General features: G+C 34.4%; 1 protein-coding gene across 1 annotated transcript; it reads left to right on the top strand.

The window, feature by feature from the left end:
* Positions 1–209: 209 nt before the first annotated feature.
* On the top strand, positions 210–22,324 carry LOC132737654 (mitochondrial proton/calcium exchanger protein-like; the record flags this gene model as incomplete). The annotated part of the gene is given in 13 exon segments (XM_060724985.1): positions 210–264; positions 2,143–2,713; positions 6,743–6,880; positions 7,847–7,993; positions 10,654–10,866; positions 15,096–15,236; positions 16,069–16,179; positions 16,845–16,961; positions 17,631–17,786; positions 18,018–18,168; positions 18,999–19,147; positions 21,307–21,551; positions 22,183–22,324. Coding segments are annotated over 13 exon segments (2,336 nt in total), but the record flags the coding sequence as incomplete, so codon positions are not given.
* Between the last annotated feature and the right edge of the window lie 1,036 nt (positions 22,325–23,360).

The raw sequence follows: 23,360 nt of genomic DNA, 5'->3' as shown, positions 1-23,360 counted from the left end.
GGGACACTGTATGCAGATTTTACACAGAGCAGTCATGACACAATTGATTTAATGGATATTTTTTCCAATCAAATTTTCCAAAAAGAATTTTTTCTAAAGAAAATCCTGGGAACAGGAGAAAATTGATTTAATTGGTAAGTTTAGGTTAAGCCTAGCAGCATTTGCGCATTTTTCTGACTGATTTTGTAGTTTGTTCTTCTACTTTTCAGAGCCAGCTCGAAGGTATTATGTTTGTGGCTGTAAACAGTTGTACAGTGTTTCAAGGTAAAATTTACAATTGTTTGTCATTTATTATTCAATTTTATAATTACAAAATTTTCTAATGGATACCATTCAAATACTAAGAGTATTGTTAATGAAAAAAAAAATTTTTTTGGAAAGAAGTAAGATATATATATATATATATATATATATATATATATATATATATATATATATATATATATATATATATATATATTTAAGCAGCACGCCTCCAGATTTATCCTTATTTTCATTAAAATTTTGAAAATGTTTATAAAAGTAAAATACGGCAAAGTGAACAAACATATTAATTTACATATTGCAAACGGGACTTACAATCCACGTTAATTATAAAAAGGAGTGGAAATATGCAAAAAAATAGCCCTTAATGCGTTAGTAATGCAGTAGAAATATGGTGATAAATACAGCAAAATCAGTCATTAATCGCACATAAGATATAAATTCTAACTTGAATCTTGAATCTATTTTCTTATCTTTCAATCTTAGTGCGTTTTCCCAAAGTATGATTTTCTTTGAATATTTTGGCTCATCTGGTGGCATGCAGCTTGAAAGATTTTATAACAATCATGTTGTTTTTTAGCTCACCTGTCACTTTGTGACAGGGTCAGGTGAGCTTTTGTGGTCGCTTTTCGTCCGGCGTCCGTCCGGCGTTCGTCCAACGTCCGTAAACTTTTACTTTAAATGACATCTCCTCATAAACCACTAAGCCAATTTCATCCAAACTTCACAGGAATGTTCCTTTGGTGGTCACCTTTGAAAATTGTTCAAAGAATTTAATTCCATGCAGAACTCTGGTTGCCATGGCAATTGAAAAAAACCACTAAAAAACCACTTTAAATATCTTCTTGTAAAAAACCCTAATAGCTAGAGCTTAGATATTTGGCATGAAACATCTTCTAGTGAGTGTCTACCAAGTTTGTTCAAATAAAAGCCCTGGGGTCAAAATTGGCTCCGCCCCAGGGGGTCATTGATTTTCCCTTTATGTATATAGTAAAAACTTAAAAAATCTTCAAAGAGCTAGAGCTAAGATATTTAGCATGAAACATCTTCTAATGGGTGTCTACCAAGTTTGTTCAAAGAAAAGCCCTGGGGTCAAAATTGGCCCCGCCCCAGGGGGTCATTGATTTTTCCTATATGCATATAGTAAAAACTTAAAAATCTTCTTTTAAAGAACACAAAGAGCTAGAGCTAAGATATTTAGCTTGAAACATGTTCTAATGGATGTCTACCAAGTTTGTTCAAATAAAAGCCCTGGGGTCAAAATTGGCCCCGCCCCAGGGGGTCATTGATTTTCCCTATATTAATATAGTAAAAACTTAAAAATCTTCTTTTAAAGATAGCTAAGATATTTAGCATGAAACATGTTCTAATGGATGTCTACCAAGTTTGTTCAAATAAGAGCCCTGGGGTCAAAATTGGCCCCGTCCCGGGGGACATTGATTTTCTTTATATGTGTATAGCAAAAACTTAAAAATCTTCTTCGGAAAAACCCGAATAGCTAGAGTTTAGATATTAAGCATGAAACATCTTCTAGTAAGTGTCTACAAAGATTGTTCAAATAAAAGCCCTGGGGTCAAAACTGGCCCTGCCCTCATTGTTTTTAAATATATGTGTAAAGAAAAAACTTAAAAAATCTTCTTTTAAAAAACCCAACGAGCTAGACCTTAGATGTTTAGCATGAAACATCTTCTAATGGGTGTCTACCAAGTTTGTTCAAATAAAAGCCCTGGGGTTTAAACTGGCCCCGTTCCGGGGGACCTATATACAGGTGAGCGTTTTCAGGGCCATCATGGCCCTCTTGTTATATATTCTCAAGCATTAGAATTCCAATCATTACAACTACTTTTCTGGAATAATACATTTATTTACTATTTACAGTATAAACAATGATGATGACAATGGAAACTACACCAAATATAAATATGTGAACCGTAATACCAATAACAGAACAGTATTGTCAAGGTCACAAAATACTGGAGTAAAATGGGCAGTATCGGGTCTCCACAGCCAGTCTTTATTTTTACATTCCTCCTCATTATTTATAGACCTCAACTTATACGAAGAACATATATTTAAGCGTTTATTTCATTCATCGGCATATCTTAGCAAAGAGGATACTGTTGTCGAAAAATCACTGAAAAATTTGAAGGAGAAGGAAAAAGAAAAATCCTCAAAAGATAAAGTGAAGTTGAAAGAGCCTGTGCCAGTACCAGAGAAACAGAATATAGTTAAAGCTTTTGCTACGAAAATTTACGCAAAATGGCTAAAATTTATCAAATTTTTACGAGAGGAAGGAATAGTTGGAGTTGGAAAACACCTTTATCACGAATTTTTGTTCTATAAAGATGGAATGAAACTGTTCTGGAAAGATTTACGTATTTGTATACCATTAAGTTATAAATATTTAAAAAGTGGGAGGTCGACCCTAACCAGGAGAGAATATAGATTGGTAGGTATAATATATCTGTATAATTATTAACACATCTGTTACCGACTACAAGGTCAAATCCCCATGATTTTAACAAAGTTTGACCCTCCAGTTAAAATCCTGAGGGTCAAATCAGGCCTTTTGGAAATTTGAAGGGTACAAGAGTCATTTAAAGGGTCAAACGGACACCCTGACACTTGATAAGCTGAATCTCATTAGGGGTGTCACAGTTTGCAAAAATGGTAAACTTTTACATGGCAGCCAGGCTACCTAATGACGGTGTTAAACATTTAACAAAATTCTTAGATTCTTTGTTATATACATGATAATATATGACATTTTGTTTGTATTTTGTTGTGCTTTACAATAATTACAATAGAAGTCTGAATATAAAGTAACTACTTTCCATTAGGACAGTACTGTACATGATCAGATTTTTGAAATACAAGTAGATTGTCACATCTTGTTAGGAAAAACTAAGGTAATGTTTAGAATATATTTTGAAAAACTTGTCACTTTGTCTAATACTAACCTTGGTTTCCAGTTATTGAGTTTCCTAACTGGTTTTTAACCAAAAACCGACCATACCTGTTTAAATGGATAAAGTGACAACCCTAATTTTTTTAATGAACATGTCCAGCTGCCAATTTTTGAATTGTTCATTATCTTTTTTTAGTTCCATGTTTTTTCACTTCAAACCTACATACATGCTTTTTGTAAAAGGAGGCCGTTTCAAAAGGGCTGATAATCTTTCAAAGTTATTCACATCAAATTTGATATACATATACATGTTCACTATCAATATACTCAGCCTTACAGAAGGGCAGATAGACCTGAATCCCATTTTGCTTGATTTTTTGTGTGTGTGTCACCGCTTCTCTGTATAAGGGATCACTATACATACATTAGGATCAATTCTGCAATTTCTGTCAGCACTACAGAAAAGGAATACGGGGGCCATCTAACTATAAACAGAACAAAAGAGGACAATAGAGTTCATTCCGTTACAGTAGAATAAGTGACCTATGGCCCTCTATTAAACAAAGGAAAATAACAAAATAAATGGCAAGAATAATGGCCTTTTAATGATTTTTTTGTAAGTTTGTCTAAACTACTTTTCTTATACTACTTATGCAATTTGAATGAAACTTAATTACAGGATCAATTGATTCCTCAGGTTCTTGCACATATCTAACAGATTTTCAGGTTAAATAATTTTTGCCTGAGTTATTGCCTGTGAATGAAAATGGCATTTTGGTCTGTTTATAATTTTTGGGTTGCCTGCTTATATATAAGGATGACTTTTAAGTCGCCTGTTTTTCTGCCTGTGGCAACTACTGGTGCAGTTTCATATTAACTACATATCTACCAAGTCTAGATGTGTATATTGTCAGCATTTTCCAGTTCAGTGACTTTTGTCACAGTTTACTTTAGGCCTTTTATTTTCAAAATTTGTTCTTTCTGCTACTTTTATACATGTACTACTAATGCAATTGGTATGAAACTTTACAGGATTGGTTGATGCTACAAGTACTTGCGTATATTAAATGGGTTGTCCAGATGAATGATTTTTGGCCTTTGAATAAAGAAGGCATTTTACCTTTAAATGTAGCCATATGATATATACAGTGTTGGTATGACCTAGCAGTGCAGAATAAGATGAAATATAAATAAAGATCCTGTAAGATGATTCTAGATAAAGAAGTTTACCAATAAAACATCAGTAACATCAATTTTTCATCTCAAGCAGGAAATGTTAATATATAGTCCAATTTTGTCCGGAGCATATCTCCTACATGTATGGAGGGATTTTAATGAAACTTCATAGAAATGTTTACCACTATAAGGAGCAGTGTCGCGCACATGAACCAGGTCTCTAGGTCAAAGGTCAAGGTCACACTTAGAGCTCATTGAAAAATGCTTGTCCGGAGCAAAACTTCCACATGTATAGAGGGATTTCAATATTACTTGGCACAAATGTTCACCATTGTGAGGCGGAGTGTCGCGCGCAAGATTCAGGTCCTTGCGGCCAAGGTCAAGGTCACACATAAAGGTCAAAGTTCAGATAAAAATATGAAGATGTGTATATGGACCATTTAGTCAACATTTATTGAGGGATTGTAACACAAATAATCATTATCAAGACTATGGCTGTGATACATATAATTTAGGTCAATATATTCAAGGTCAAGGTCACTAAAGATGATGAAATATCCAGATTTTGTCCGGAGCATATCTCCTACACGCATGGAGGGATTTTAATGAAATTTCATAGAAATGTTCACCATTATGAGAAGCCATGTCACGCACATGAACTAGGTCTCCAGGTCAAAGGTCAAGGTCACACTTAGAGCTCATTGAAAAACGCTTGTCCGGAGCAAAACATCCACATGCATAGAGGGATTTCAATATAACTTGGCACAAATGTTCACCATTGTGAGGCGGAGTGTCGCGCACAAAATTCAGGTCCCTGCAGCCAAGGTCAAGGTCACACATAGAGGTCAAAGTTTAGATAAAAATATGAAGATGTGTATAGGGAAGATTTAATCATCATTTATTGAGGAATTGTAACACAAATGGTCATTATCATGACTACAGCTGTGACACATGTACTTTAGGTCAATATATGCAAGGTCAAGGTCACTAAAGATGGTGAAATATCCAGATTTTGTCTGGAGCATATCTCCTACATGTATGGAAGAATTTTTATAATACTTTATGGAAATGTTCACCACCATGATATGTATTGCTCCATGCATGATCCAGGTCTCCAGGTCAAAGGTCAAGGTCACACTTAGAGCTCATTGAAAAACGCTTGTCCGGAGCAAAACTTCTACATTCATAGGGGGATTTCAATATAACTTGGCACAAATGTTCACCATTGTGAGGCTGAGTGTCGCACGCAAAATTCAGATCCCTGCGACCAAAGTCAAGGTTACACATAGAGGTCAAAGTTCAGATAAAAATTTGAAGATGTGTATAGGGACCATTTAGTCATCATTTATTGATGGATTGTAGCACAAATGGTAACTATCATGACTACAGGTGTGACACATTTAATTTAGGTTAATATTTGCAAGGTCAAGGTCACTGGAGATGATTAAATATCCAGATGTTGTTCGGAGCATATTTTCTACATGCATGGAGGAATTTTAGGAGGTTACTTTATAGAATTGTTCACCACCATGAGACGTAGTGCCCTGCACATGAACCAAGACTCTAGGTCAAAGGTGAAGGTCACAGTTAGAGCTCATAGAAAAACGCTTGTCTTAGCAAAACTTCTACATGCATAGAGGGATTTCAATATAATTTGGCACAAATGTTCATCATTGTGAGGCTGAGTGCTGTGCATAAAATTCAGGTCCCTGCGACCAAGGTCAAGGTCACACATCATGTGTATATCTTCCCTACTGAATTGTGTTAAGGTTCATTTAACAACACAGTGCCAAGAATAAAAACTTGCTTGCTAGATAACACTTATCTATAATGCCCCCATCTCCATCTAAAGCTTTCGTAAACGGGCGTATTTTGTGACTATGGCACCCTTGTTTAAATTCTCTTTAACTTATTAAAGGGACTCCACTGAGGTTTTTTGACATGACAAGACAGGAAATATTTTTCCAAGATTGATATTCAAATTAATGTAGATCTAGACCAATAACTTATGTGCAAAAGATTTGCTCTTTCCATTTTTCCAGAATAGTGATTCTAATTGTGAAAAATGACACTAAATTGAAAAGCGATGCAACACTTTTGACTCAATTGTGCTAAGGATAACACAAAAATACAAATTTCAATTCATTTCTTCGTGTATTTCTTAATTTTCTTTTGCATATCTTTATCATTTAAATTCCTCAGATGATTCGCTATTTGACCTCAGTGGAGTCCCTTTAATCATTTTGATAAGATATTTGAAAAATAGTAAATGTTTTCATATTTTTGTTACAATTTAAACTGATGCTCATAGATTAGTTGCCTCCGTGTAGTCCCTTTAATTATTTTGACAAGATATTTACAAAAATAGTAAATGTTTTTATGTTTTTGTTACAGTTAAAACAGACCCTTGTAGATTTGTTGCTGATGTTTCCAATCCTGCCAACTCTGATTATACCATGCATGGAGGTTTTAATTCCAGTCTTTATGTATATTGGGATGATACCAAAAGTGTTCATATCAAAGGAAGCAAGGGTATGAGATGGATATTCACATTATACAGTCTTTTAAGTAGAGTCTGGTGATATTTGGATGAAATAGAGTTTTAATATTAATCTTAATTTTCTTTTGACAAAAGTGTTGAAATTAATTCTAAAGTAACTGAGATGATTTAAATTTATATTGTAACATGTATGCGCTATCAGGATATATTTAGGAAAATATATATACATGTGGGGGTTGGCTGAGCTGTTCCTAAAAAAAACCTGTGAGTGGATTTTAAGGAATGGGCCAAATTCGAAACAGACAATATAGAATTTAAAACAACGATATTTATAAGAATTAGATTCTAGGTATAAGAAACAATGTATAAATAAATTAACTCTTTAATTTTCATAACTCAATTTGAACATTAAAAGTGTTTAAAATATCGATTTTACCTTTGTTACAGTTAACAATCTCTTTGTCAAAAAATACAAGGTATGTTAACTCAATGTAAATTTATACTTCCGGGTAGCAAAACAAATGACAATGTCGGAAAGTCATTCAAAAACATAATCCCTAGACTTAACTGTTATTGTAGTAACTTATTAGCATATGCACTTACTATAAACCAACTTGTTTGTTCGCAAATCCCATATATATTCAAGTTGCAGGCTAATTCAATTTAGAAACAATGATTCGACCTGTAACGTCATGGTGTTCGTAAAATTACAGTTTTGTAAGAAACATTCAAAGTACTAAATACTGTATTGTTTGTAAAGAAAATTATACAATGACTTAAAGTACGTATAATTACACATAAGTAACTTTTCATGCCGAAATCAATTCGATATTTTAAACACTTTTAATGTTCAAATGATAAAGAAGCAGGAATTGTATATGAGTTCATATTACAATATATTTTATATTAATACAAAGAGACTGTGTAGCGATTATCAATATTTTCTTATATCAAATTTGAGCATAGCATATCTTTAATACAATGTATATGTATTGTAGGAAACCCAGATAAGTAACAAACTTCAAAGGAAAATTGAGTCTGCCAAACTGTTGGTAGAAAGTCTTCATGATATGCCGCTAAAAGCCAAAAGCAAAAAAGATGATACAGTGTCAAGTGTACAAGAATTTACAGACTTTATGAAAAAGGTATAAGTTTGATATATGGTTAGTTGTTACTATTCTTGTTTTATATTTTTCACTCTATTTTAGTATTTAGAGCTGTATGCTTCAGGGAGGGAGTCTCTTTTGCAAATGGCCTTACTCATAGTTGATTGACTTATTTGTTACATTTGTATATAGTCATAAAGTAATTGTATGTTCATCTGTCTGTACTATGTTAAGCTAAAGTCACAAGGTGGATATATCTTAAGTTCTACCTGTACTAATAACTTCATAATTGGCACACTTGCTTATCAATACAAATTGAATGATATTTTCAAGGTTATAAGTCTGTGCCATCCATTTTTATGCCACCGCAATCTGCGATGCGGTGGCATATAGCAATTCACCTGTGTGTGTTTGTGTGTGTGTGTGTGTGTGTTTGTGTTATATAGATTATATAGTGAACTTAAAAAATCTTCTTGTGAAAAACTACTAGTCCAATTTCAACCAAACTTGGCAGGATTGTTCCTTGGGTGAAGGGCTTCCAAAGTTGTTCAAAGAATTTCATTCCATGCAGAAATCTGGTTGCCATGGCAACCAAAAGGAATTATAAGAATAAATTTAAAAAATCTTCTTGTAAAGACCCAAAAGGCCTAGAGCTTAGATATTTTGCATAAGGCATTGTCTGGTAGACCTCTAACAAGATTGTTCAAATTATAGCCCTGGGGTCAAAATTGGCCCACGCCCCGGGGGTCATTGATTTTCACTATGTACATATAGTAAAAACTTTAAATACCTTCTTGTAAAAACCCAAAAGGCCTAGAGCTTAGATATTTTGCATAAGGCATCATCTGGTAGACCCTTACTAAGATTGTTCAAATTATAGCCCTTGGGTCAAAATCGGCCCGGCCCCGGGGTCATTGATTTTCGCTATGTGTACATATAGTAAAAACTTAAAACACCTTCTTGTAAAGACCCAAAAGGCCTAGAGCTTAGATATTTTGCATAAGGCATTGTCTGGTAGACCTCTACCCAGATTGTTCAAATTATAGCCCTGGGGTCACAATCGGCCCTGCCCCAGGGGTCATTGGTTTTCCTTATATGTTTATAGTAAAAACTGAAAAAAATTCTTCTAGCAATTAACAAATGCTAGAGGTTAGATATTTTGCATGAAACATTGTGTAGTGAACCTCTAGCAAGATTGTTCAAATTATAGCCCTGGGGTCAAAATTGCCCCAGCCCTGGGGGTCATTGATTTCAATATATACATATAGTAAAAAATAAAAAAATCTTATTGTCTGAAGGTACAAGGCTTAGAGCTTTAATATTTGTTAAATAATATCATCTAAAGGTACTCTACCAAAGTTGTTCAAATTTTGCGTCTTGTGTCAAAATTAGCCCCGCCCCAGGGAGCCATAGGTTTATCTTATATGTATATAGTTAAAACTTAAAAAATCATCTTCCCTAAATTTACAAAGGATAGAGTTAAGATATTTTGCATGAAACAATGTGTAGTGAACCTCTAGCAAGATTTTTCAAATTATAGCCCTGGGGTCAAAATTGGTTCCGCCCCAGGGGTCATTGATTTTCATTATGTACATATAGTGAAAAAAAAAGTATATTTTTGTCTGAAGGTTCAAGGCATAGAGCTTTGATGTTTGATATATAATATCATCTATAGGTCTTCTACCAAAGTTGTTCAAATGTCAAAAATTGGCCCTGCCCGGGGGGCAGTGATTCTCATTATGTACACGTATTAAAAACAGAAAATAAAATAAATGTTTTCTGAATGGGAGAAAGCTATAGCTTAGATATTTGACTTGAAATGTTGTTTGATGGACCTGTATCAAGATTGTTATTAAACCCTTGGGTCAAAATTATGCCTTGTCCAAGAAGACAGTGACCTACTTTCTTGTCCTTTGATGTACAGCAATGACATTTTGACCATGTGCACAGTTTTAGTTGTAAAATTGAACTTTGACCTAGATTTTGATGATGTGACCTACTTTCTTGTCCTTTGATGTACAGCTATGAAATTTGAACCATGCGGTGGCATAGCATTTTTCTCAAATGCAATCTTGTTTCCAGTTATTTTCCTTTTTATCACTTGACTATACCAGTCCTATCCCTCAGTGGTATGGCATTGCGGCAAGTTGGATATAGCTTAAGTTTCTCCCAGCATCTTTATTTCTATTTAATGATACTTCCATATTTGTAAGGCAGACACCTTTAATGGTCCTTTCACTTTGGGTTTTAAGACGATTGGTTTCAAACCAAAGGTTTTGCATTTATACTCGTACATACATGTATTTTGATTAACTTTTATTGGTGTGTTGTATCTTAGATCAGCCGACGTTCCATAAACTATCTGGATATGGAACGGTGGTGGTTCTACTCTGGTGCCCATTTGTGCTCAAATTAAAACACAGAAGTTTACTTTATGACTTCCTCCACTATTAAAGCTGGAAAGTCGCCATAAGAGCTAAACTGTGTTGGTGGACATAACAATCCCCACCCCCGGCCACCCCCACCCCCCCCCCCCCCCCCCAAAAAAAAAAAAAAAAGGAAAGAAAAAAAGTTACAGAAAGGGGTTTCAAGCATGATCATTTAAAATTGCAAGAACTTTTTTCACATAACATTTAAGGACATACATTGTAGTTTCCTTTAAATGTCATTGTTTGAAATTTTGTTTTTAACAATTTCAGGTGAAAAGTAGTGAAGTGATACCTCCAATATCAGAGATATTAAAGTTTTCCCGGTTGTTTGAGAACACTTTAACCCTGGATGATCTCAGTATAAAACAGTTACAGGGTCTGTGTAAACTACTAGGTATCGGGTTCCTGAGTGATATACCCAATGCTAGAGTACTCCGATTCCAGATTGAAACGAGAATGAGAGAACTTACAGTGGATGATAAGGTACAACATTTGACTCACAGAAATTTTTATGTCATGTTTCATTCGAGATAAAAGATATTTTTATATTACTTTGTATGTTTATGGAAACATACACACTTAATTTATAACACATAGTATGAAATATTTGATTGCCTGTGTAAAAGAAAGAATCTATTATTATTATAATAATTTATTATTATTATTATTATTACTATTATTATGCCCCCATTTCGAAGAAAAGGGGGTATATTGCTTTGCACTTGTCGGTCCGTTGGTCCGTCGGTCCGTAGACCAAATGGTTTCCGAGTGATAACTAAAGAACCCTTAGGCCTAGGAACTTCAAACTTGGTATGGTTATTTGTCATGACCAGTAGATGACCCCTATTGATTTTGGGGTCAATGGGTCAAAGGTCAAGGTCACATTGACCTTGTAAGCAAAAACGGTTTCCGATCAATAACTAAAGAAACTTAAGGCCTAGGAACTTCAAACTTGGTATGGTGATTGGTCATAAACAGTAGATGACCCCTATTGATTTTGGGGTCAAGGGGTCAAAGGTCAAGGTCACATTGACCTTGTAAAACAAAAACTGTTTCTGATCAATAACTAAAGAACCTTAAGGCCTAGGAACTTCAAACTTGGTATGGTGATTTGTCATGATCAGTAGATGATCCCTATTGATTTTGGGGTCAGGGGTCAAAGGTCAAGGTCACATTGACCTTGTAAGCAAAAACGTGTTCCCATCAATAACTAAAGAACTTTAAGGCCTAGGAACTTCAAACTTGGTATGGTGATTGGTCATGATCAGTAGATGACCCCTATTGATTTTGGGGTCAAGGGGTCAAAAGTCAAGGTCACATTGACCTTGTAAAAACAAAAAACGGTTTCCGATCAATAACTAAAGAACCTTAAGGCCTATGAACTTCAAACTTGGTATGGTTGATTGGTGATGGGTTCATGATCAGTAGATGACCCCTATTGATTTTGGGGTCAAGGGTCAAAGGTCAAGGTCATATTGACCTTGTAAGCAATTAACGGTTTCCGATCAATAACCTAAAACTTTAAGGCCTAGGAACTTCAAACTTGGTATGGTGATTGGTCATGATCAGTAGATGACCCTATTGATTTTAGGGTCAAGGGTCAAAGGTCAAGGTCACATTGACCTCTTGGGTAAAAACGGTTTCTGATCAATAACAAAAAGAACCCTTAGGCCTAGGAACTTCAAACTTGGTATGGTGATTGGTCATGACCAGCAGATGACCCCTATTGATTTTGGGGTTTAAGGGATCAAAGGTCAAGGTCACATTGACTTTGTAGGTAAAAACGGTTTCCGATCAATAACGAAAGAACCCTTAGGCCTAAGGACTTCAAACTTAATATGGTGATTGGTCATGATCAGTAGATGACCCCTATTGAATTTGGGGTCAAGGGGTCAAAGGTCAAGGTCACATTGACCTCTTAGGTAAAAACGGTTTTCCGATCAATAACTTAAGAACCTTAAGGGCCTAGGAACTTCAAACTTAGTATGGTGATTGGTCATGACCAGTAGATGACCCCTATTGATATTGGGGTTAAGGGGTCAAAGGGCAAGGTCACATTGACCTTGTAGGTAAAAATGCTTTCAAATCAATAACTTAAGAAACCTTTTGGCCTAGGAACTTCAAACATGGTATGGTGATTGGTCATGACCAGCAGATGACCTATTGATTTTGGGGTCAAGGGCTCAAAGGTCAAGGTCACATTGAGGTTGTATGTTAAAACAGATTCCGATCAATTAACTAAAAACGCTTAGGCCTAGGAACTTCAAACTTTTGTAATGATGATTGGTCGTGACCAGCAGATGACCCCTATTGAGTTTTGGGTCAAGGGGTCAAAGGTTAAGGTCATGACCAGTAGATACTTGATAACCCTTATTAATTGTTTGATCACTGGGTCAGAAGTCATGCATAATAACCTTATCACATGACTAATTGGCTGCTGATAGGGGGCATACATGTTTTACAAACATATCTTGTTATTATTATTATTGTTGGACATCTATGTGTAGAGATTGTATTCAGTATTATGTACTTGGGGCAAAACTAATAGGGCTAGATTGTGTTACTGTAGCTATTTTTTGGATTTCTTAAAGGCACATTATGCCTCAGAAACGAATACATATTTACTTCTATAGAAAAGGCAAATATGAATTTTATAACATTAAAATAATGGTTTAGAGCTTTTGAGATGCTCGTTACCTGAAGAAAGTGAAGGTAAATGCAAATTTTATAAAGCATAAAAGTAGCAAAATGTAATCAAAGTAGTATTTTAACTTTCATACAAAATAAGAAATCACTATAAGCCCAATTCCCAATCCAAAATAGACTATTTTTATCCCAATTTCAAAAAAAAGAAAGGAAAAAAAAAACTAACTATCCCAGGAGCAGCTCAAAAATAGAATTGTTTTAAGGCAAATTTTCAACTTTTTAGCTCACCTGAGCTTGCTCAGGGTGAGCTTTTAGGATCGATGAATGTCCGTCGTCCGTCGTCCGTCCGGCCGTCCACAATTGCTTGTGAACACTCTAGCGGTCGCATTTTTTGCCTCAATCATCATCAAACTTGGTCAGGATGCTTATCTAGTTGAAAGCTCGGATGAGTTCGAACATGGGTCATCTCAGATGAAAAAACTAGGTCACAAGAGCTAAAAATAGAAAAAACCTTGTGAACACTCTAGAGGTCACATTTTTGACCCAATCATCATCAAACTTGGTCAGGATGTTTGTCTAGGTGATAGCTCGGATGAGTTCGAACATGGTCATCTCGGATGAAAAAGTAGGTCACAGGAGCTATAAATAGAAAAACCTTGTGAACACTCTAGTGGTCACATTTTTGAACCAATCATCATCAAACTTGGTCAGAATGCTTGTCTAGTCAATTGCTGCTTGGATGAGTTCGAACATGGGTCATCTCTGATGAAAAACTAGGTCACAGGAGCTAAAAATAGAAAAACCTTGTGACCACTCTAGTGGTCACATTTTTGACCCAATCATCATCAAACTTTGTCAGGATGCTTGTTTAGATAATAGCTCGGATGAGTTCGAATATGGGTCATCTCGGATGAAAAACTAGGTCACCGGAGCTATAAATAGAAAAACCTTGTTAACACTCTAGCGGTCACATTTTTGCATCAATCATCATCAAACTTGGTCAGGATGCTTATCTAGTTGATAGCTTGGATGAGTTCGAACATGGGTCATCTCGGATGAAAAAGTAGCCGTCACCGGAGCTAAAAATAGAAAAACCTTGTTAACACTTTAGCGGTCACATTTTTTTGCAATTCAATCATCATCAAACTTGATCAAGATGCTTGTCTAGGTAATAACTCCGATGAGTTCGAACATGGGTCATCTCGGATGAAAAACTAGGTCACAGGAGCTAAAATATAGAAAAAAACTTGTTAACACTCTAGTGGTCACAATTTTGACTCAATTGTCATCAAAACTTGGTCAGGAAACTTGTCTAGGTCATTGCTGGGAATAAATCGAACATGGGACATCTCGGATGAAAAACTAGGTCACAGGAGCTAAAAATAGAAAAATCTTGTTAACACTCTAGTGGCTACTGTTGTGATCCAAATATTCTGTTAATTGGTCTGAAAGTTTGTTTTGATGATTTCTAAGTCAAGATCGAACATGGGTCATCTTGGATGAAAAACTAGGTCACACCGCCCAAATATGGAAAAACCTTGTTAACATTCTAGTGGTCACATTTTTGACTCCATTATCATCAAACTTGGTCAGAATGCTTGTCTAGGTAATTGCTTGGATGAGTTCGAAATCGCATGTGAAACTAGGTCACCGGAGCTAAAAATAGAAAAATCTTGTTAACACTCTAGTTGCTACTGTTTTGATCCAAGTATCCTGGAAATTGGTCTGAAAGTTTGTTTTGATGATTTCTAGGTCAAGTTTGAATATGTGTCACCTGGGTAAAAAACTAGGTCGCACTGCTCAAATATGGATAATCCTTGTTAACACTGTAGTGGTCACATTTTTGACTCACCTGTCATGAGACTTGGTCAGAATGCTTGTCTAGGTAATTGTTTGGATGAGTTTGATAATTCAGGTGAGCGATCTAGGGCCATCATGGCCCTCTTGTTAAAATTTCTCAAATTTCCCAAAATGCCAAGTAATTTTTTCCCAATTAATGCTAGGGCCCTTTTCCCAAAATTGCTGGATAAAGCCATGGTTACAGATAATTTTGTTGTTTGTTACAGTTTATTTTGCGTGATGGTATAGACTCTCTAACTACTGAAGAATTACAGGCAGCTAACAGGGCGCGAGGTATGCGAGCACTCGGTGTATCAGAGGAGCGTCTTAAAATACAGCTTGAACATTGGTTGGAACTTCATCTCAAAGTATTTGTCTTATTTTTTGCCTATTTACAAAAAGGAACATTAAAGTGTTTTCATCTTTAATCAGAACAAGTCAAAGTTTTGTTGATTCCCGGCTTATATCAAATTAAAAAATTTGACACATTCTAGTCAAATATGTATACCAACCTAGAACCAGTCTGATTTAATGTTATTGATAGATAGCCTAAAACAAGTTGAAAATTCATTAACATGTATTCTATTATAGAAGTATCTTAATCTGAAACTTATATTTGGCTGAAAGTAATTTTGCTAGGCTACGGTCACTGGAGGAGAAAATCTCTAGGTGTGATGTGGCTTTGAAAATAATACCAAGATACTCTTTCATTGACCTTGATTTAACAATACCGTTTATTATTAATAAGGTTTTCAAGTTTGAAAATGTTTATTAGAAAATTTCGGGTATTTAGAATGTGGTCGGTGGTGTAACAGGTGGTTTCTGGTTGATTACTAGAGTTAGGACTGAGATATTGTCATCAAACTTGGTATATAATAATATATAGCAAGTTCATGCAGAAATCTCTCTTGGGATTGTTTTAAGATTTTCTAGGGTCAAAGTCAAAGTCACTGTTACTAAAAATAGAAAACCTGGTGTCATGGCACTGCCATGTTTCTTGTACTTTTACTTGTACTTTTACACTAATACACTGTTAGTTAATAATGTTGAACGTCATTATTCTTCATTTTCTTGTCATCTTTTTGTTCTTTGTCCATGTAAGCAGTATATGCAACAGGAAAAAGTCAATAATTAGATTTTTTTCTATTTTTGTGCATTTCTTTAATGTCAAGTTTTGTTATGGTTGATGTTCATTTTCAGGAAAGAGTTCCAACTAGTTTGTTATTGTTATCAAGAGTCATGTACCTTGATGAAAACTTGTCACCTGCAGAACAACTGCGACAGACTATCTCATCTCTCCCAGACACAACTGTAAGTATATAGTTGTAGAGTGTTGACTTAACCTGCTGGAACTGAAAATGTTTAGCCCCTTTACCACCAGTATAGAGCAAGGCCGGTCTGAATATCCTCGCAGTCTGACCAGGCTTTATACTGTTGGAGGCTAAGTTTTTATATTTTACATTGGTATCCATTAGATTTTGAATGGACTGCTCTATTTTCCTGCTTGCACAAATGGACTGTTCCAGAATCAAAATTGATCAAGTCCATTGTAAAATTTCAGCAGGTTGAAGCATCTTTAATACTGTATCATCTGATTTCATAGGAATAAATAGTTTAATTCCAGTCAGTATCGTGAAATGCTATGGCAAGATGATGTTTAGAGATAATTTAATACCTATTAGCTATCTTAAAACAGACTCAATCAAAGCAAGTCATCAATGTCCAGCTATATAACTTTATTTTTCATTCCTTTCGAAGAAGTTTCCATTTACCTGAAGTATTGTAATGTGTCCATATTGTGACTGTACTTTTTTTTACTATTTTTTACATTGTAAAGTTTGATAATATATATTTGATAACTCAGTTTTATAAGGGATAAATGGTTTGATGTTGGTAGCTTTTATGTACCATCCAAATAGCCAAATAGTGTTTTTAGTATGCAAGGTTTATGAGACATGCTCTTTGATAATTTTCAGGTGGACAAAGCTAAAGTCACATCTGCAGAATCAAGCGGTGAATCAGTTGACAAGGCAACCAAGATTAAAGTTCTGGAAGAAGAGAGCAAGGCCATCAAATTGGAGAAGGAAGCTGCTGTATGTATTACATGTTATTAACTCCCTTTTAATTATCAATTATCTCCCTTGAAACATATTGATGAATTAAGGGTTTTGGTTCAGAATTCTGGATGTATAGTTAAAAATGTGACATATCAGTATATTGTACTCACTTAGGCATCAACATTGGCGTTGCCATCACAGATAACTTAAGTTTTTTGAGCAAGTTGGTATCTCCAAAAGTACCTAAGGAAATGGGTTGAAACTTTGTACATAAATTTTGTTCTATGTGATTATCTGACATGATTGGCACGCGTCCCATAACTTTCATCTACCTTTTTCAGGGTGATACCCCTTTTCTTACTGTCAAGGGTAGAGTATGCTGTCTTACAGACAGCTCTTGTTGAATATTAGTAATTACTTCCCTTTTAATTTGTGTTAAACAGTCTCCCTTAAAACAGTAATGGTTATTTTTCAAAATTTGAGCTAGTTAAAATTAAAGTTTTAACAGTTACCAAACACTGAACATTTTATCATATTTACAATTGAAAGATAGACAAGTTCAGTCAAAGCTTGATTAAAAGTTATTTGCCTCATGTTGTTATTAATACTTTGATTTGAGTGAAATTAGGATATTTGCCTTTGTAATTTCAAAGTGCAATACTTGAGTATTGTGAGGGTTTAATGTCTAAAATTTTATAAATACAGGCTGAAGAAGAGAGATTGGCTAAAGAGAAAGAAAAAATGGAGAAGCAACAGGAAGAGGAACGTAAAGCCGAAGAAGAGAAACGTAAACTCGCAGAACTTACCTTACAGAAAATGGACAACCAGAATATTATTGATGAACTTGCATTCAAGTTTGAGGTATATTGTTATGTTTAATGAAGGCTTAACTATTAAGACTTAACTAACTTCTGCAAAAATAAAATTCCTTTGCCAAGTATGTAATAATTTTGCAAGTGTAAATACTTAATGCCAAACTATTGACAAAAGTTTGCAAAAAAAAAATTATTTAGTTCAAAATATTGTAAATGTTACAAAAATGATTACTAAGGGTCAAACTTTAGAAAATTTCTCCATTGACCATTATTACAGAAGGAAAGAGAAAAACGTATTGATACCCCAATAGAAGCAGAACCAGTTCCTGAAACAGTGAAGGAACCAGTAGACTCTGCACAAGATATCACCGAAGATGTTAAACCTGTTGTTGACACTGCAGAACCTATTGTTGAACAACCTTCTGAAGGTGAGGCTATCTTTTAACACTCTACATTCCTTACTTCTCTTGGTTTGAATTTTACTTCTTTATGGTACTTGCAAAATTATGTGAGCAGGATTCTAAGCCCACAAAATTAAAAAAAAATAGCAAAGCTTGCAATTAGTATTCTTTACATGTGTGTGTAAAAGCCTTTATAATTGTTTATAGCTGTAATAAATGTATTTTGTACATAAATGTTAAACCAAAAGAAAACCATGAATAACCTCATGGCACTTGTAACAATTTCCTAGTTTGCTAGTTTTCTTTTTCAATCTCCATTGACATTTTAAGGGTTGATAGGTGCATATTTAAATTAAAGCAGCCTTCAGTTTTTATTTTCTGTTGGAAAAACAATTCTGTGTTGTTTCAAACTAAGTATTTCAGTAATTTTATCTTCAAAAAGTACATCATATCACTGTTAAGCCTTCTTCAAAACAGCATCCCAAGAGCTATTTATAACACATCAATGACATTCATTTCTAAAAATAGAAGATTGGTAAAAGAATCTTCCGCTTTACTTATTTCAATATAGAGACCTGACCAGCAGATTACAGGTATCAAGAAGTTTTCTTATTGTATAAGTATTTTTTCATCAGCAAATTTTATTTTCCACCTTAATTCTTTTGATTTGACATTTATATGAAAGGATTTATCTGAAAATAACATATTTTACCTTTTGAAAAGCTGACGGCTGCTTTAACTTAACTGTAAACATTGTATCACTAAAACTTGAAAGCCAACATATGGTCGAATAATGTTGATTGTGAGACTGAAAACTAAATGAAAGAAATCATGATTGTTCTTTGTAATAACTACAGAGAAGGTAGATAAGGCCGAGAAAATTGAAGATGAGGACAATATAACAGCAAAGGACCTTGGAGATATAGAGAAAGCTATTGAAGATCAGGCTAAACATTACAAGGATGAACTTGCAGAGGTTGCTGAGGATCTGGATGAATATAAAGAGGTAAGCAATTTAGAGATGTCATTGATTCATAGCAAAGCATATTGACGATACATCGATATATTGGATAACAAATATCGGCGATATATCTATATATACTCCTATTCTGTTCAATATGTTACAACAGCTAAGTGTTAGACATGGCCAACAGCTTTTTTATATGTTTTTTGTGAATTTGATAATTCGTAGACATTAAAATAATCAAAATTTTTGATTTTTATTTGTTTGGGTCGTCAGACCAAACAAATAATGGTAGCGAAATTTCAGAGTCTAATGATGTTAATTGCAAATGCCGAAAGTAGTCCACTTTTTTGAAGCGGCTACTTCCCTTTATATGTACACTAACGCCGAAAAATTCAGGGGAGATCACTGCCTAAAGATGGTCAAAGACAGGCACATTAATTTTCAAGCAAAATAATTCCCGAATGGTCGAAGATTTCTAATATTGTTTTATTGTATTTTCTGATGGAAAATAAGTAAATACAAAGCGGACATTCAATCTCTGACACAGAAGTTTACGACAAACCTAACAACAAGTAGTTCTCAAAACAGCTTAAAACTAGCGATTTAAAAGAAAGAAATATTTTTATTTTGTTACAAGTATCCAACAAATTACAACGCATTCAAAGTTTAAAAATAGCTTTGGCTTATAGAATTGTCAATGAATGGACAATCACAAATTACGCGGATGAATATGATTTTATCAATGAAAATACTATTTTTAGCGATGCCGATTACCGAATACTACACAAACCGAGTAGTGGAATATATATAGATTCTACATGTCGGACTGTTTGGGGGAGAAGATTTTCGCTAAATTATTTACTTCAATTTATAAACAACAGGTTAATCCTGAACAAAATACCTCGAAATTATAGGGGTTACAAACCCGAAATGCAATGGAAGTTCTAAATTTAGAATGACTTGATGTTATTCAGACATTGTTTGTATAACTTCTCCGTGGTGCAGGGGTAACGCGCTCGCTTAGTGAGTGAGAGGTCTGGAGTTCAAATCCCAGTCGAGGAAACATTTTTTTTTTTAAATTCTTTTTTAAGTGTCTTTGTTAAGGAAGTAGCCATGATATGCAAGGATAAAGTGTAGCTGTCGTAAAAAATGAACATAAATGATATTTTGATGCAACTCTAGTTATGCAGAATTCCGTATGTATCAAACTCTGGTGCCTTGCAAAATGAATTATAATACATAAAAAAACTTAATTATACAGGAAAATACATACAGATATACAGTACGATTTAGATTGCAAAGATCAGAAAATACCACAGAACTTGCAGCCCTTTGATTCTTTATAAATATACATGCTTATAGTAAGCTCCAGGATTATTTACATCTGTGTTAAACAACAGTTAAAGTCGTTACAAGCCCTAATTTAGAATAATATGGTTTTCTTCAGGCCGTTCACATATAAATTCACCGTGGCTGAAGGGTTTTCGCGCTCGCTTAGGAAGCGAGAGGTCTGGAGTTCAAATCCCAGTAAAGGCAACTCATTTTTTTTCAAATTGTTTAAGTCAAATAAACATTGGATTGAATATCAGTGTTGCAATTAGTCTTATAGCCAATTTACTACAATTAAAACGCTGGAAAGCATTGGTGGCACTATACATATAATCTCACAACCTGTACCTTTCTTACATTCTGAGACCCAAACAAATTCAGCGCCTTCTGTGCTTTGATTTCAAATAAGTATTGATTATTGATAGACAGAAAAATATTAACAATACATCAATATCGTCTCTATTGATGATAGCTCTATAAAGCAATTAGTGTTTGTTGTTGGCAAACTGGGAAAGTTTCCTATAACTTGTTTTTGATATTCATGAAGCAAACATTGCAGGAGATAATTGAAGATCTTTTGGCAAAAAAGTAAAGTTTGATATTAATATGCTGAGGAAATACACAAGCATTGAAAGTTGTACCATAGAGTTTTATTTAGAAAAATGATGTACATGTATTATATTGTTATTTTTAGCTTGACTATTCGTTAAGAATAAGTAGAGCTATCCTAGTCACCAGAGCATCGGCGTCAGCATAACCACTTATGTTAAGGTCTCCTCAGGCAGCTCTTGTTTATTTTTTAAAAAAACAAAAAAACAAATTTTTTGTTTGTTTCATATATATATACATAATTTAATGTTTTCTCACAGGATGTAGAAGACATCAAGGCATTGTGTTTGAAATCAGACCTTGAGAAAGATATAGAAGAGACGTGGAACGCCAAACTTTTACTGAAACGTATGGACAAGGTGCTTAAGCAGTTTGATACGAAGATATCAAAACTACAAGATGAGAAGATTAAGATACAGGAAAATATTGATAAACAAGAGGTGTCACTGAAGTATGATTTAGACGGTAAAAGTGCAGAGATAATGGAGGATATTTCAGCTAAAAAGTAAGTATGGATTGATAGTTTAAGAGACTTTTTGCTCATATTTTTCACTGTATGATTGAACTTCATTAGCTACAAATTTCAAAAGGTTGACTAATGACTATTATGATGGTGATTAAGCTGTTGTTGATAATAACAAATGTTTAGGATAAAATAAAGAATGGCCTAAAATATAAAAAAACAGCCCCACCTTTTTACATTATTGAGGATATATATAAATTTCCTTGAGACATGTTAGTTATTGATACTCATGCAAAGTAATTGAAAAATTGAAGGCAGTTATGGCAAAATGTTATTTTGACTTACCTGTGCACTCACCATTTACACATGGACAGGCATAACGTCACTCAAATTGTAGTTGCAAACATACTTTTTTCTGATGGCATTGTGTTTTGATTAAAGAAAGCAGAGAATTAAGAATATTTTTATTTTCTTAGGCAAATATGGCTAAAAGGCTTAGATTACTGACTGAATCATTCGCCCATCACATCTGTATGTTCAATGCCCACAGGGACTTATGATTCTTACATTTGAGGAAGCTATCGAGCTTGCTGTTATAAGATGTCACTATCATTTGTTTCTGTCTGTGATATTCCATTTATTGATATCACTGTCATTTGTTTCAACATTACAGGAAGAACTTGGTCAGTATCAATGATGTACTGTTATCATTGAAGAGATTTCAGAAGGTACCTGATGATGTCAAGATGCAGAAAGTGCTTGAGGTTCTCGACACAGATAAAGACGGTCTTATTGATATCAACCATGTACTCAAGGTATGATAGACTGTCACTCAATGGGAGAAAGAGAGTTTAATTTTAAGTAAATGAGTAGTAAAATAGATGTTATCCGGGATTCGCCAAATATTGTTTTTTTTTAAGCTTATATCCTGATACAAACTTTTATAAGCATTTTCAAATGTTAAGACTTGCTGCTTTATTGACATCTATGTGGTCATTTAAATGAATGGTGTAGGGGCATGCCTCATGGCCAATGAGTTATCAATTATAAATCTTTTGCCCCTTATTGATGTAGTTTTTTTTTTCTACAGTGAATTATTTTATATAAGAAAGCTATACATCCAGCATACAGAAGATTGGTGTCTCCACTCAGTTTGCCTTCAATAAGAAATTGGCCGAAATCTAAGGTGTTTGCCCAAACCAGTAAAGCTGGAAAGCCCCCTTGTAAACATAGAAGTATCACAGTGTTACTTAAAACATAATTAAGTAACAAATCTGTAAAGGATCCACTGAAGGAAAATGATCCTATTTATACTTTATAAACTTGCATAATGTCAAGCTTAATAAAACTTGTTTGAGGTAATGTTATGTGTAATGAAAAGGAAATTTAGACACACTAAAAAATAATGCAAAGACAAAAGTATTACCTGTTAACTGCTGAACTTGTGTAATAGAATTTTCCGTCTTTGAATTTTGAAAAGTAGTCAAAATTTCAGAGATTTCAATTCTAAAATACAAAAATTGAGCTATTAACAATATAGAGTGGTCAGCAGGATGGCCTTGCTCTATACTGGTGGCAAAGTCTAATCCCTATCTATTCCAACTGGCTAAGATTTAAAGTAAAAATTAGATTTTTCTTATGTTAGCCCTTAACTTGCTGGTGACTACAGAAGCTACCCATGGGACCAGTACTGACTATGGTCAGCCGCTCATGTCTGAACTGTTTGCTAGTCAGTCATTACATATTTTGAAATTGTACTTGAAAATGATACAATGGTTTTGTCCATATTGCAAGATGGGACAAGTCCATTTAGGATATGTGGAATGGTTAAAGGGTTTAGGATGAAAATAC

The sequence above is a fragment of the Ruditapes philippinarum genome, unplaced genomic scaffold (assembly GCF_026571515.1).
Source record: "Ruditapes philippinarum isolate M1 unplaced genomic scaffold, ASM2657151v2 ctg11850_1_1_1_1, whole genome shotgun sequence".
Taxonomy (NCBI): Eukaryota; Metazoa; Mollusca; class Bivalvia; order Venerida; family Veneridae; genus Ruditapes; species Ruditapes philippinarum.
This window is presented reverse-complemented; position numbering and strand designations above follow the sequence as displayed.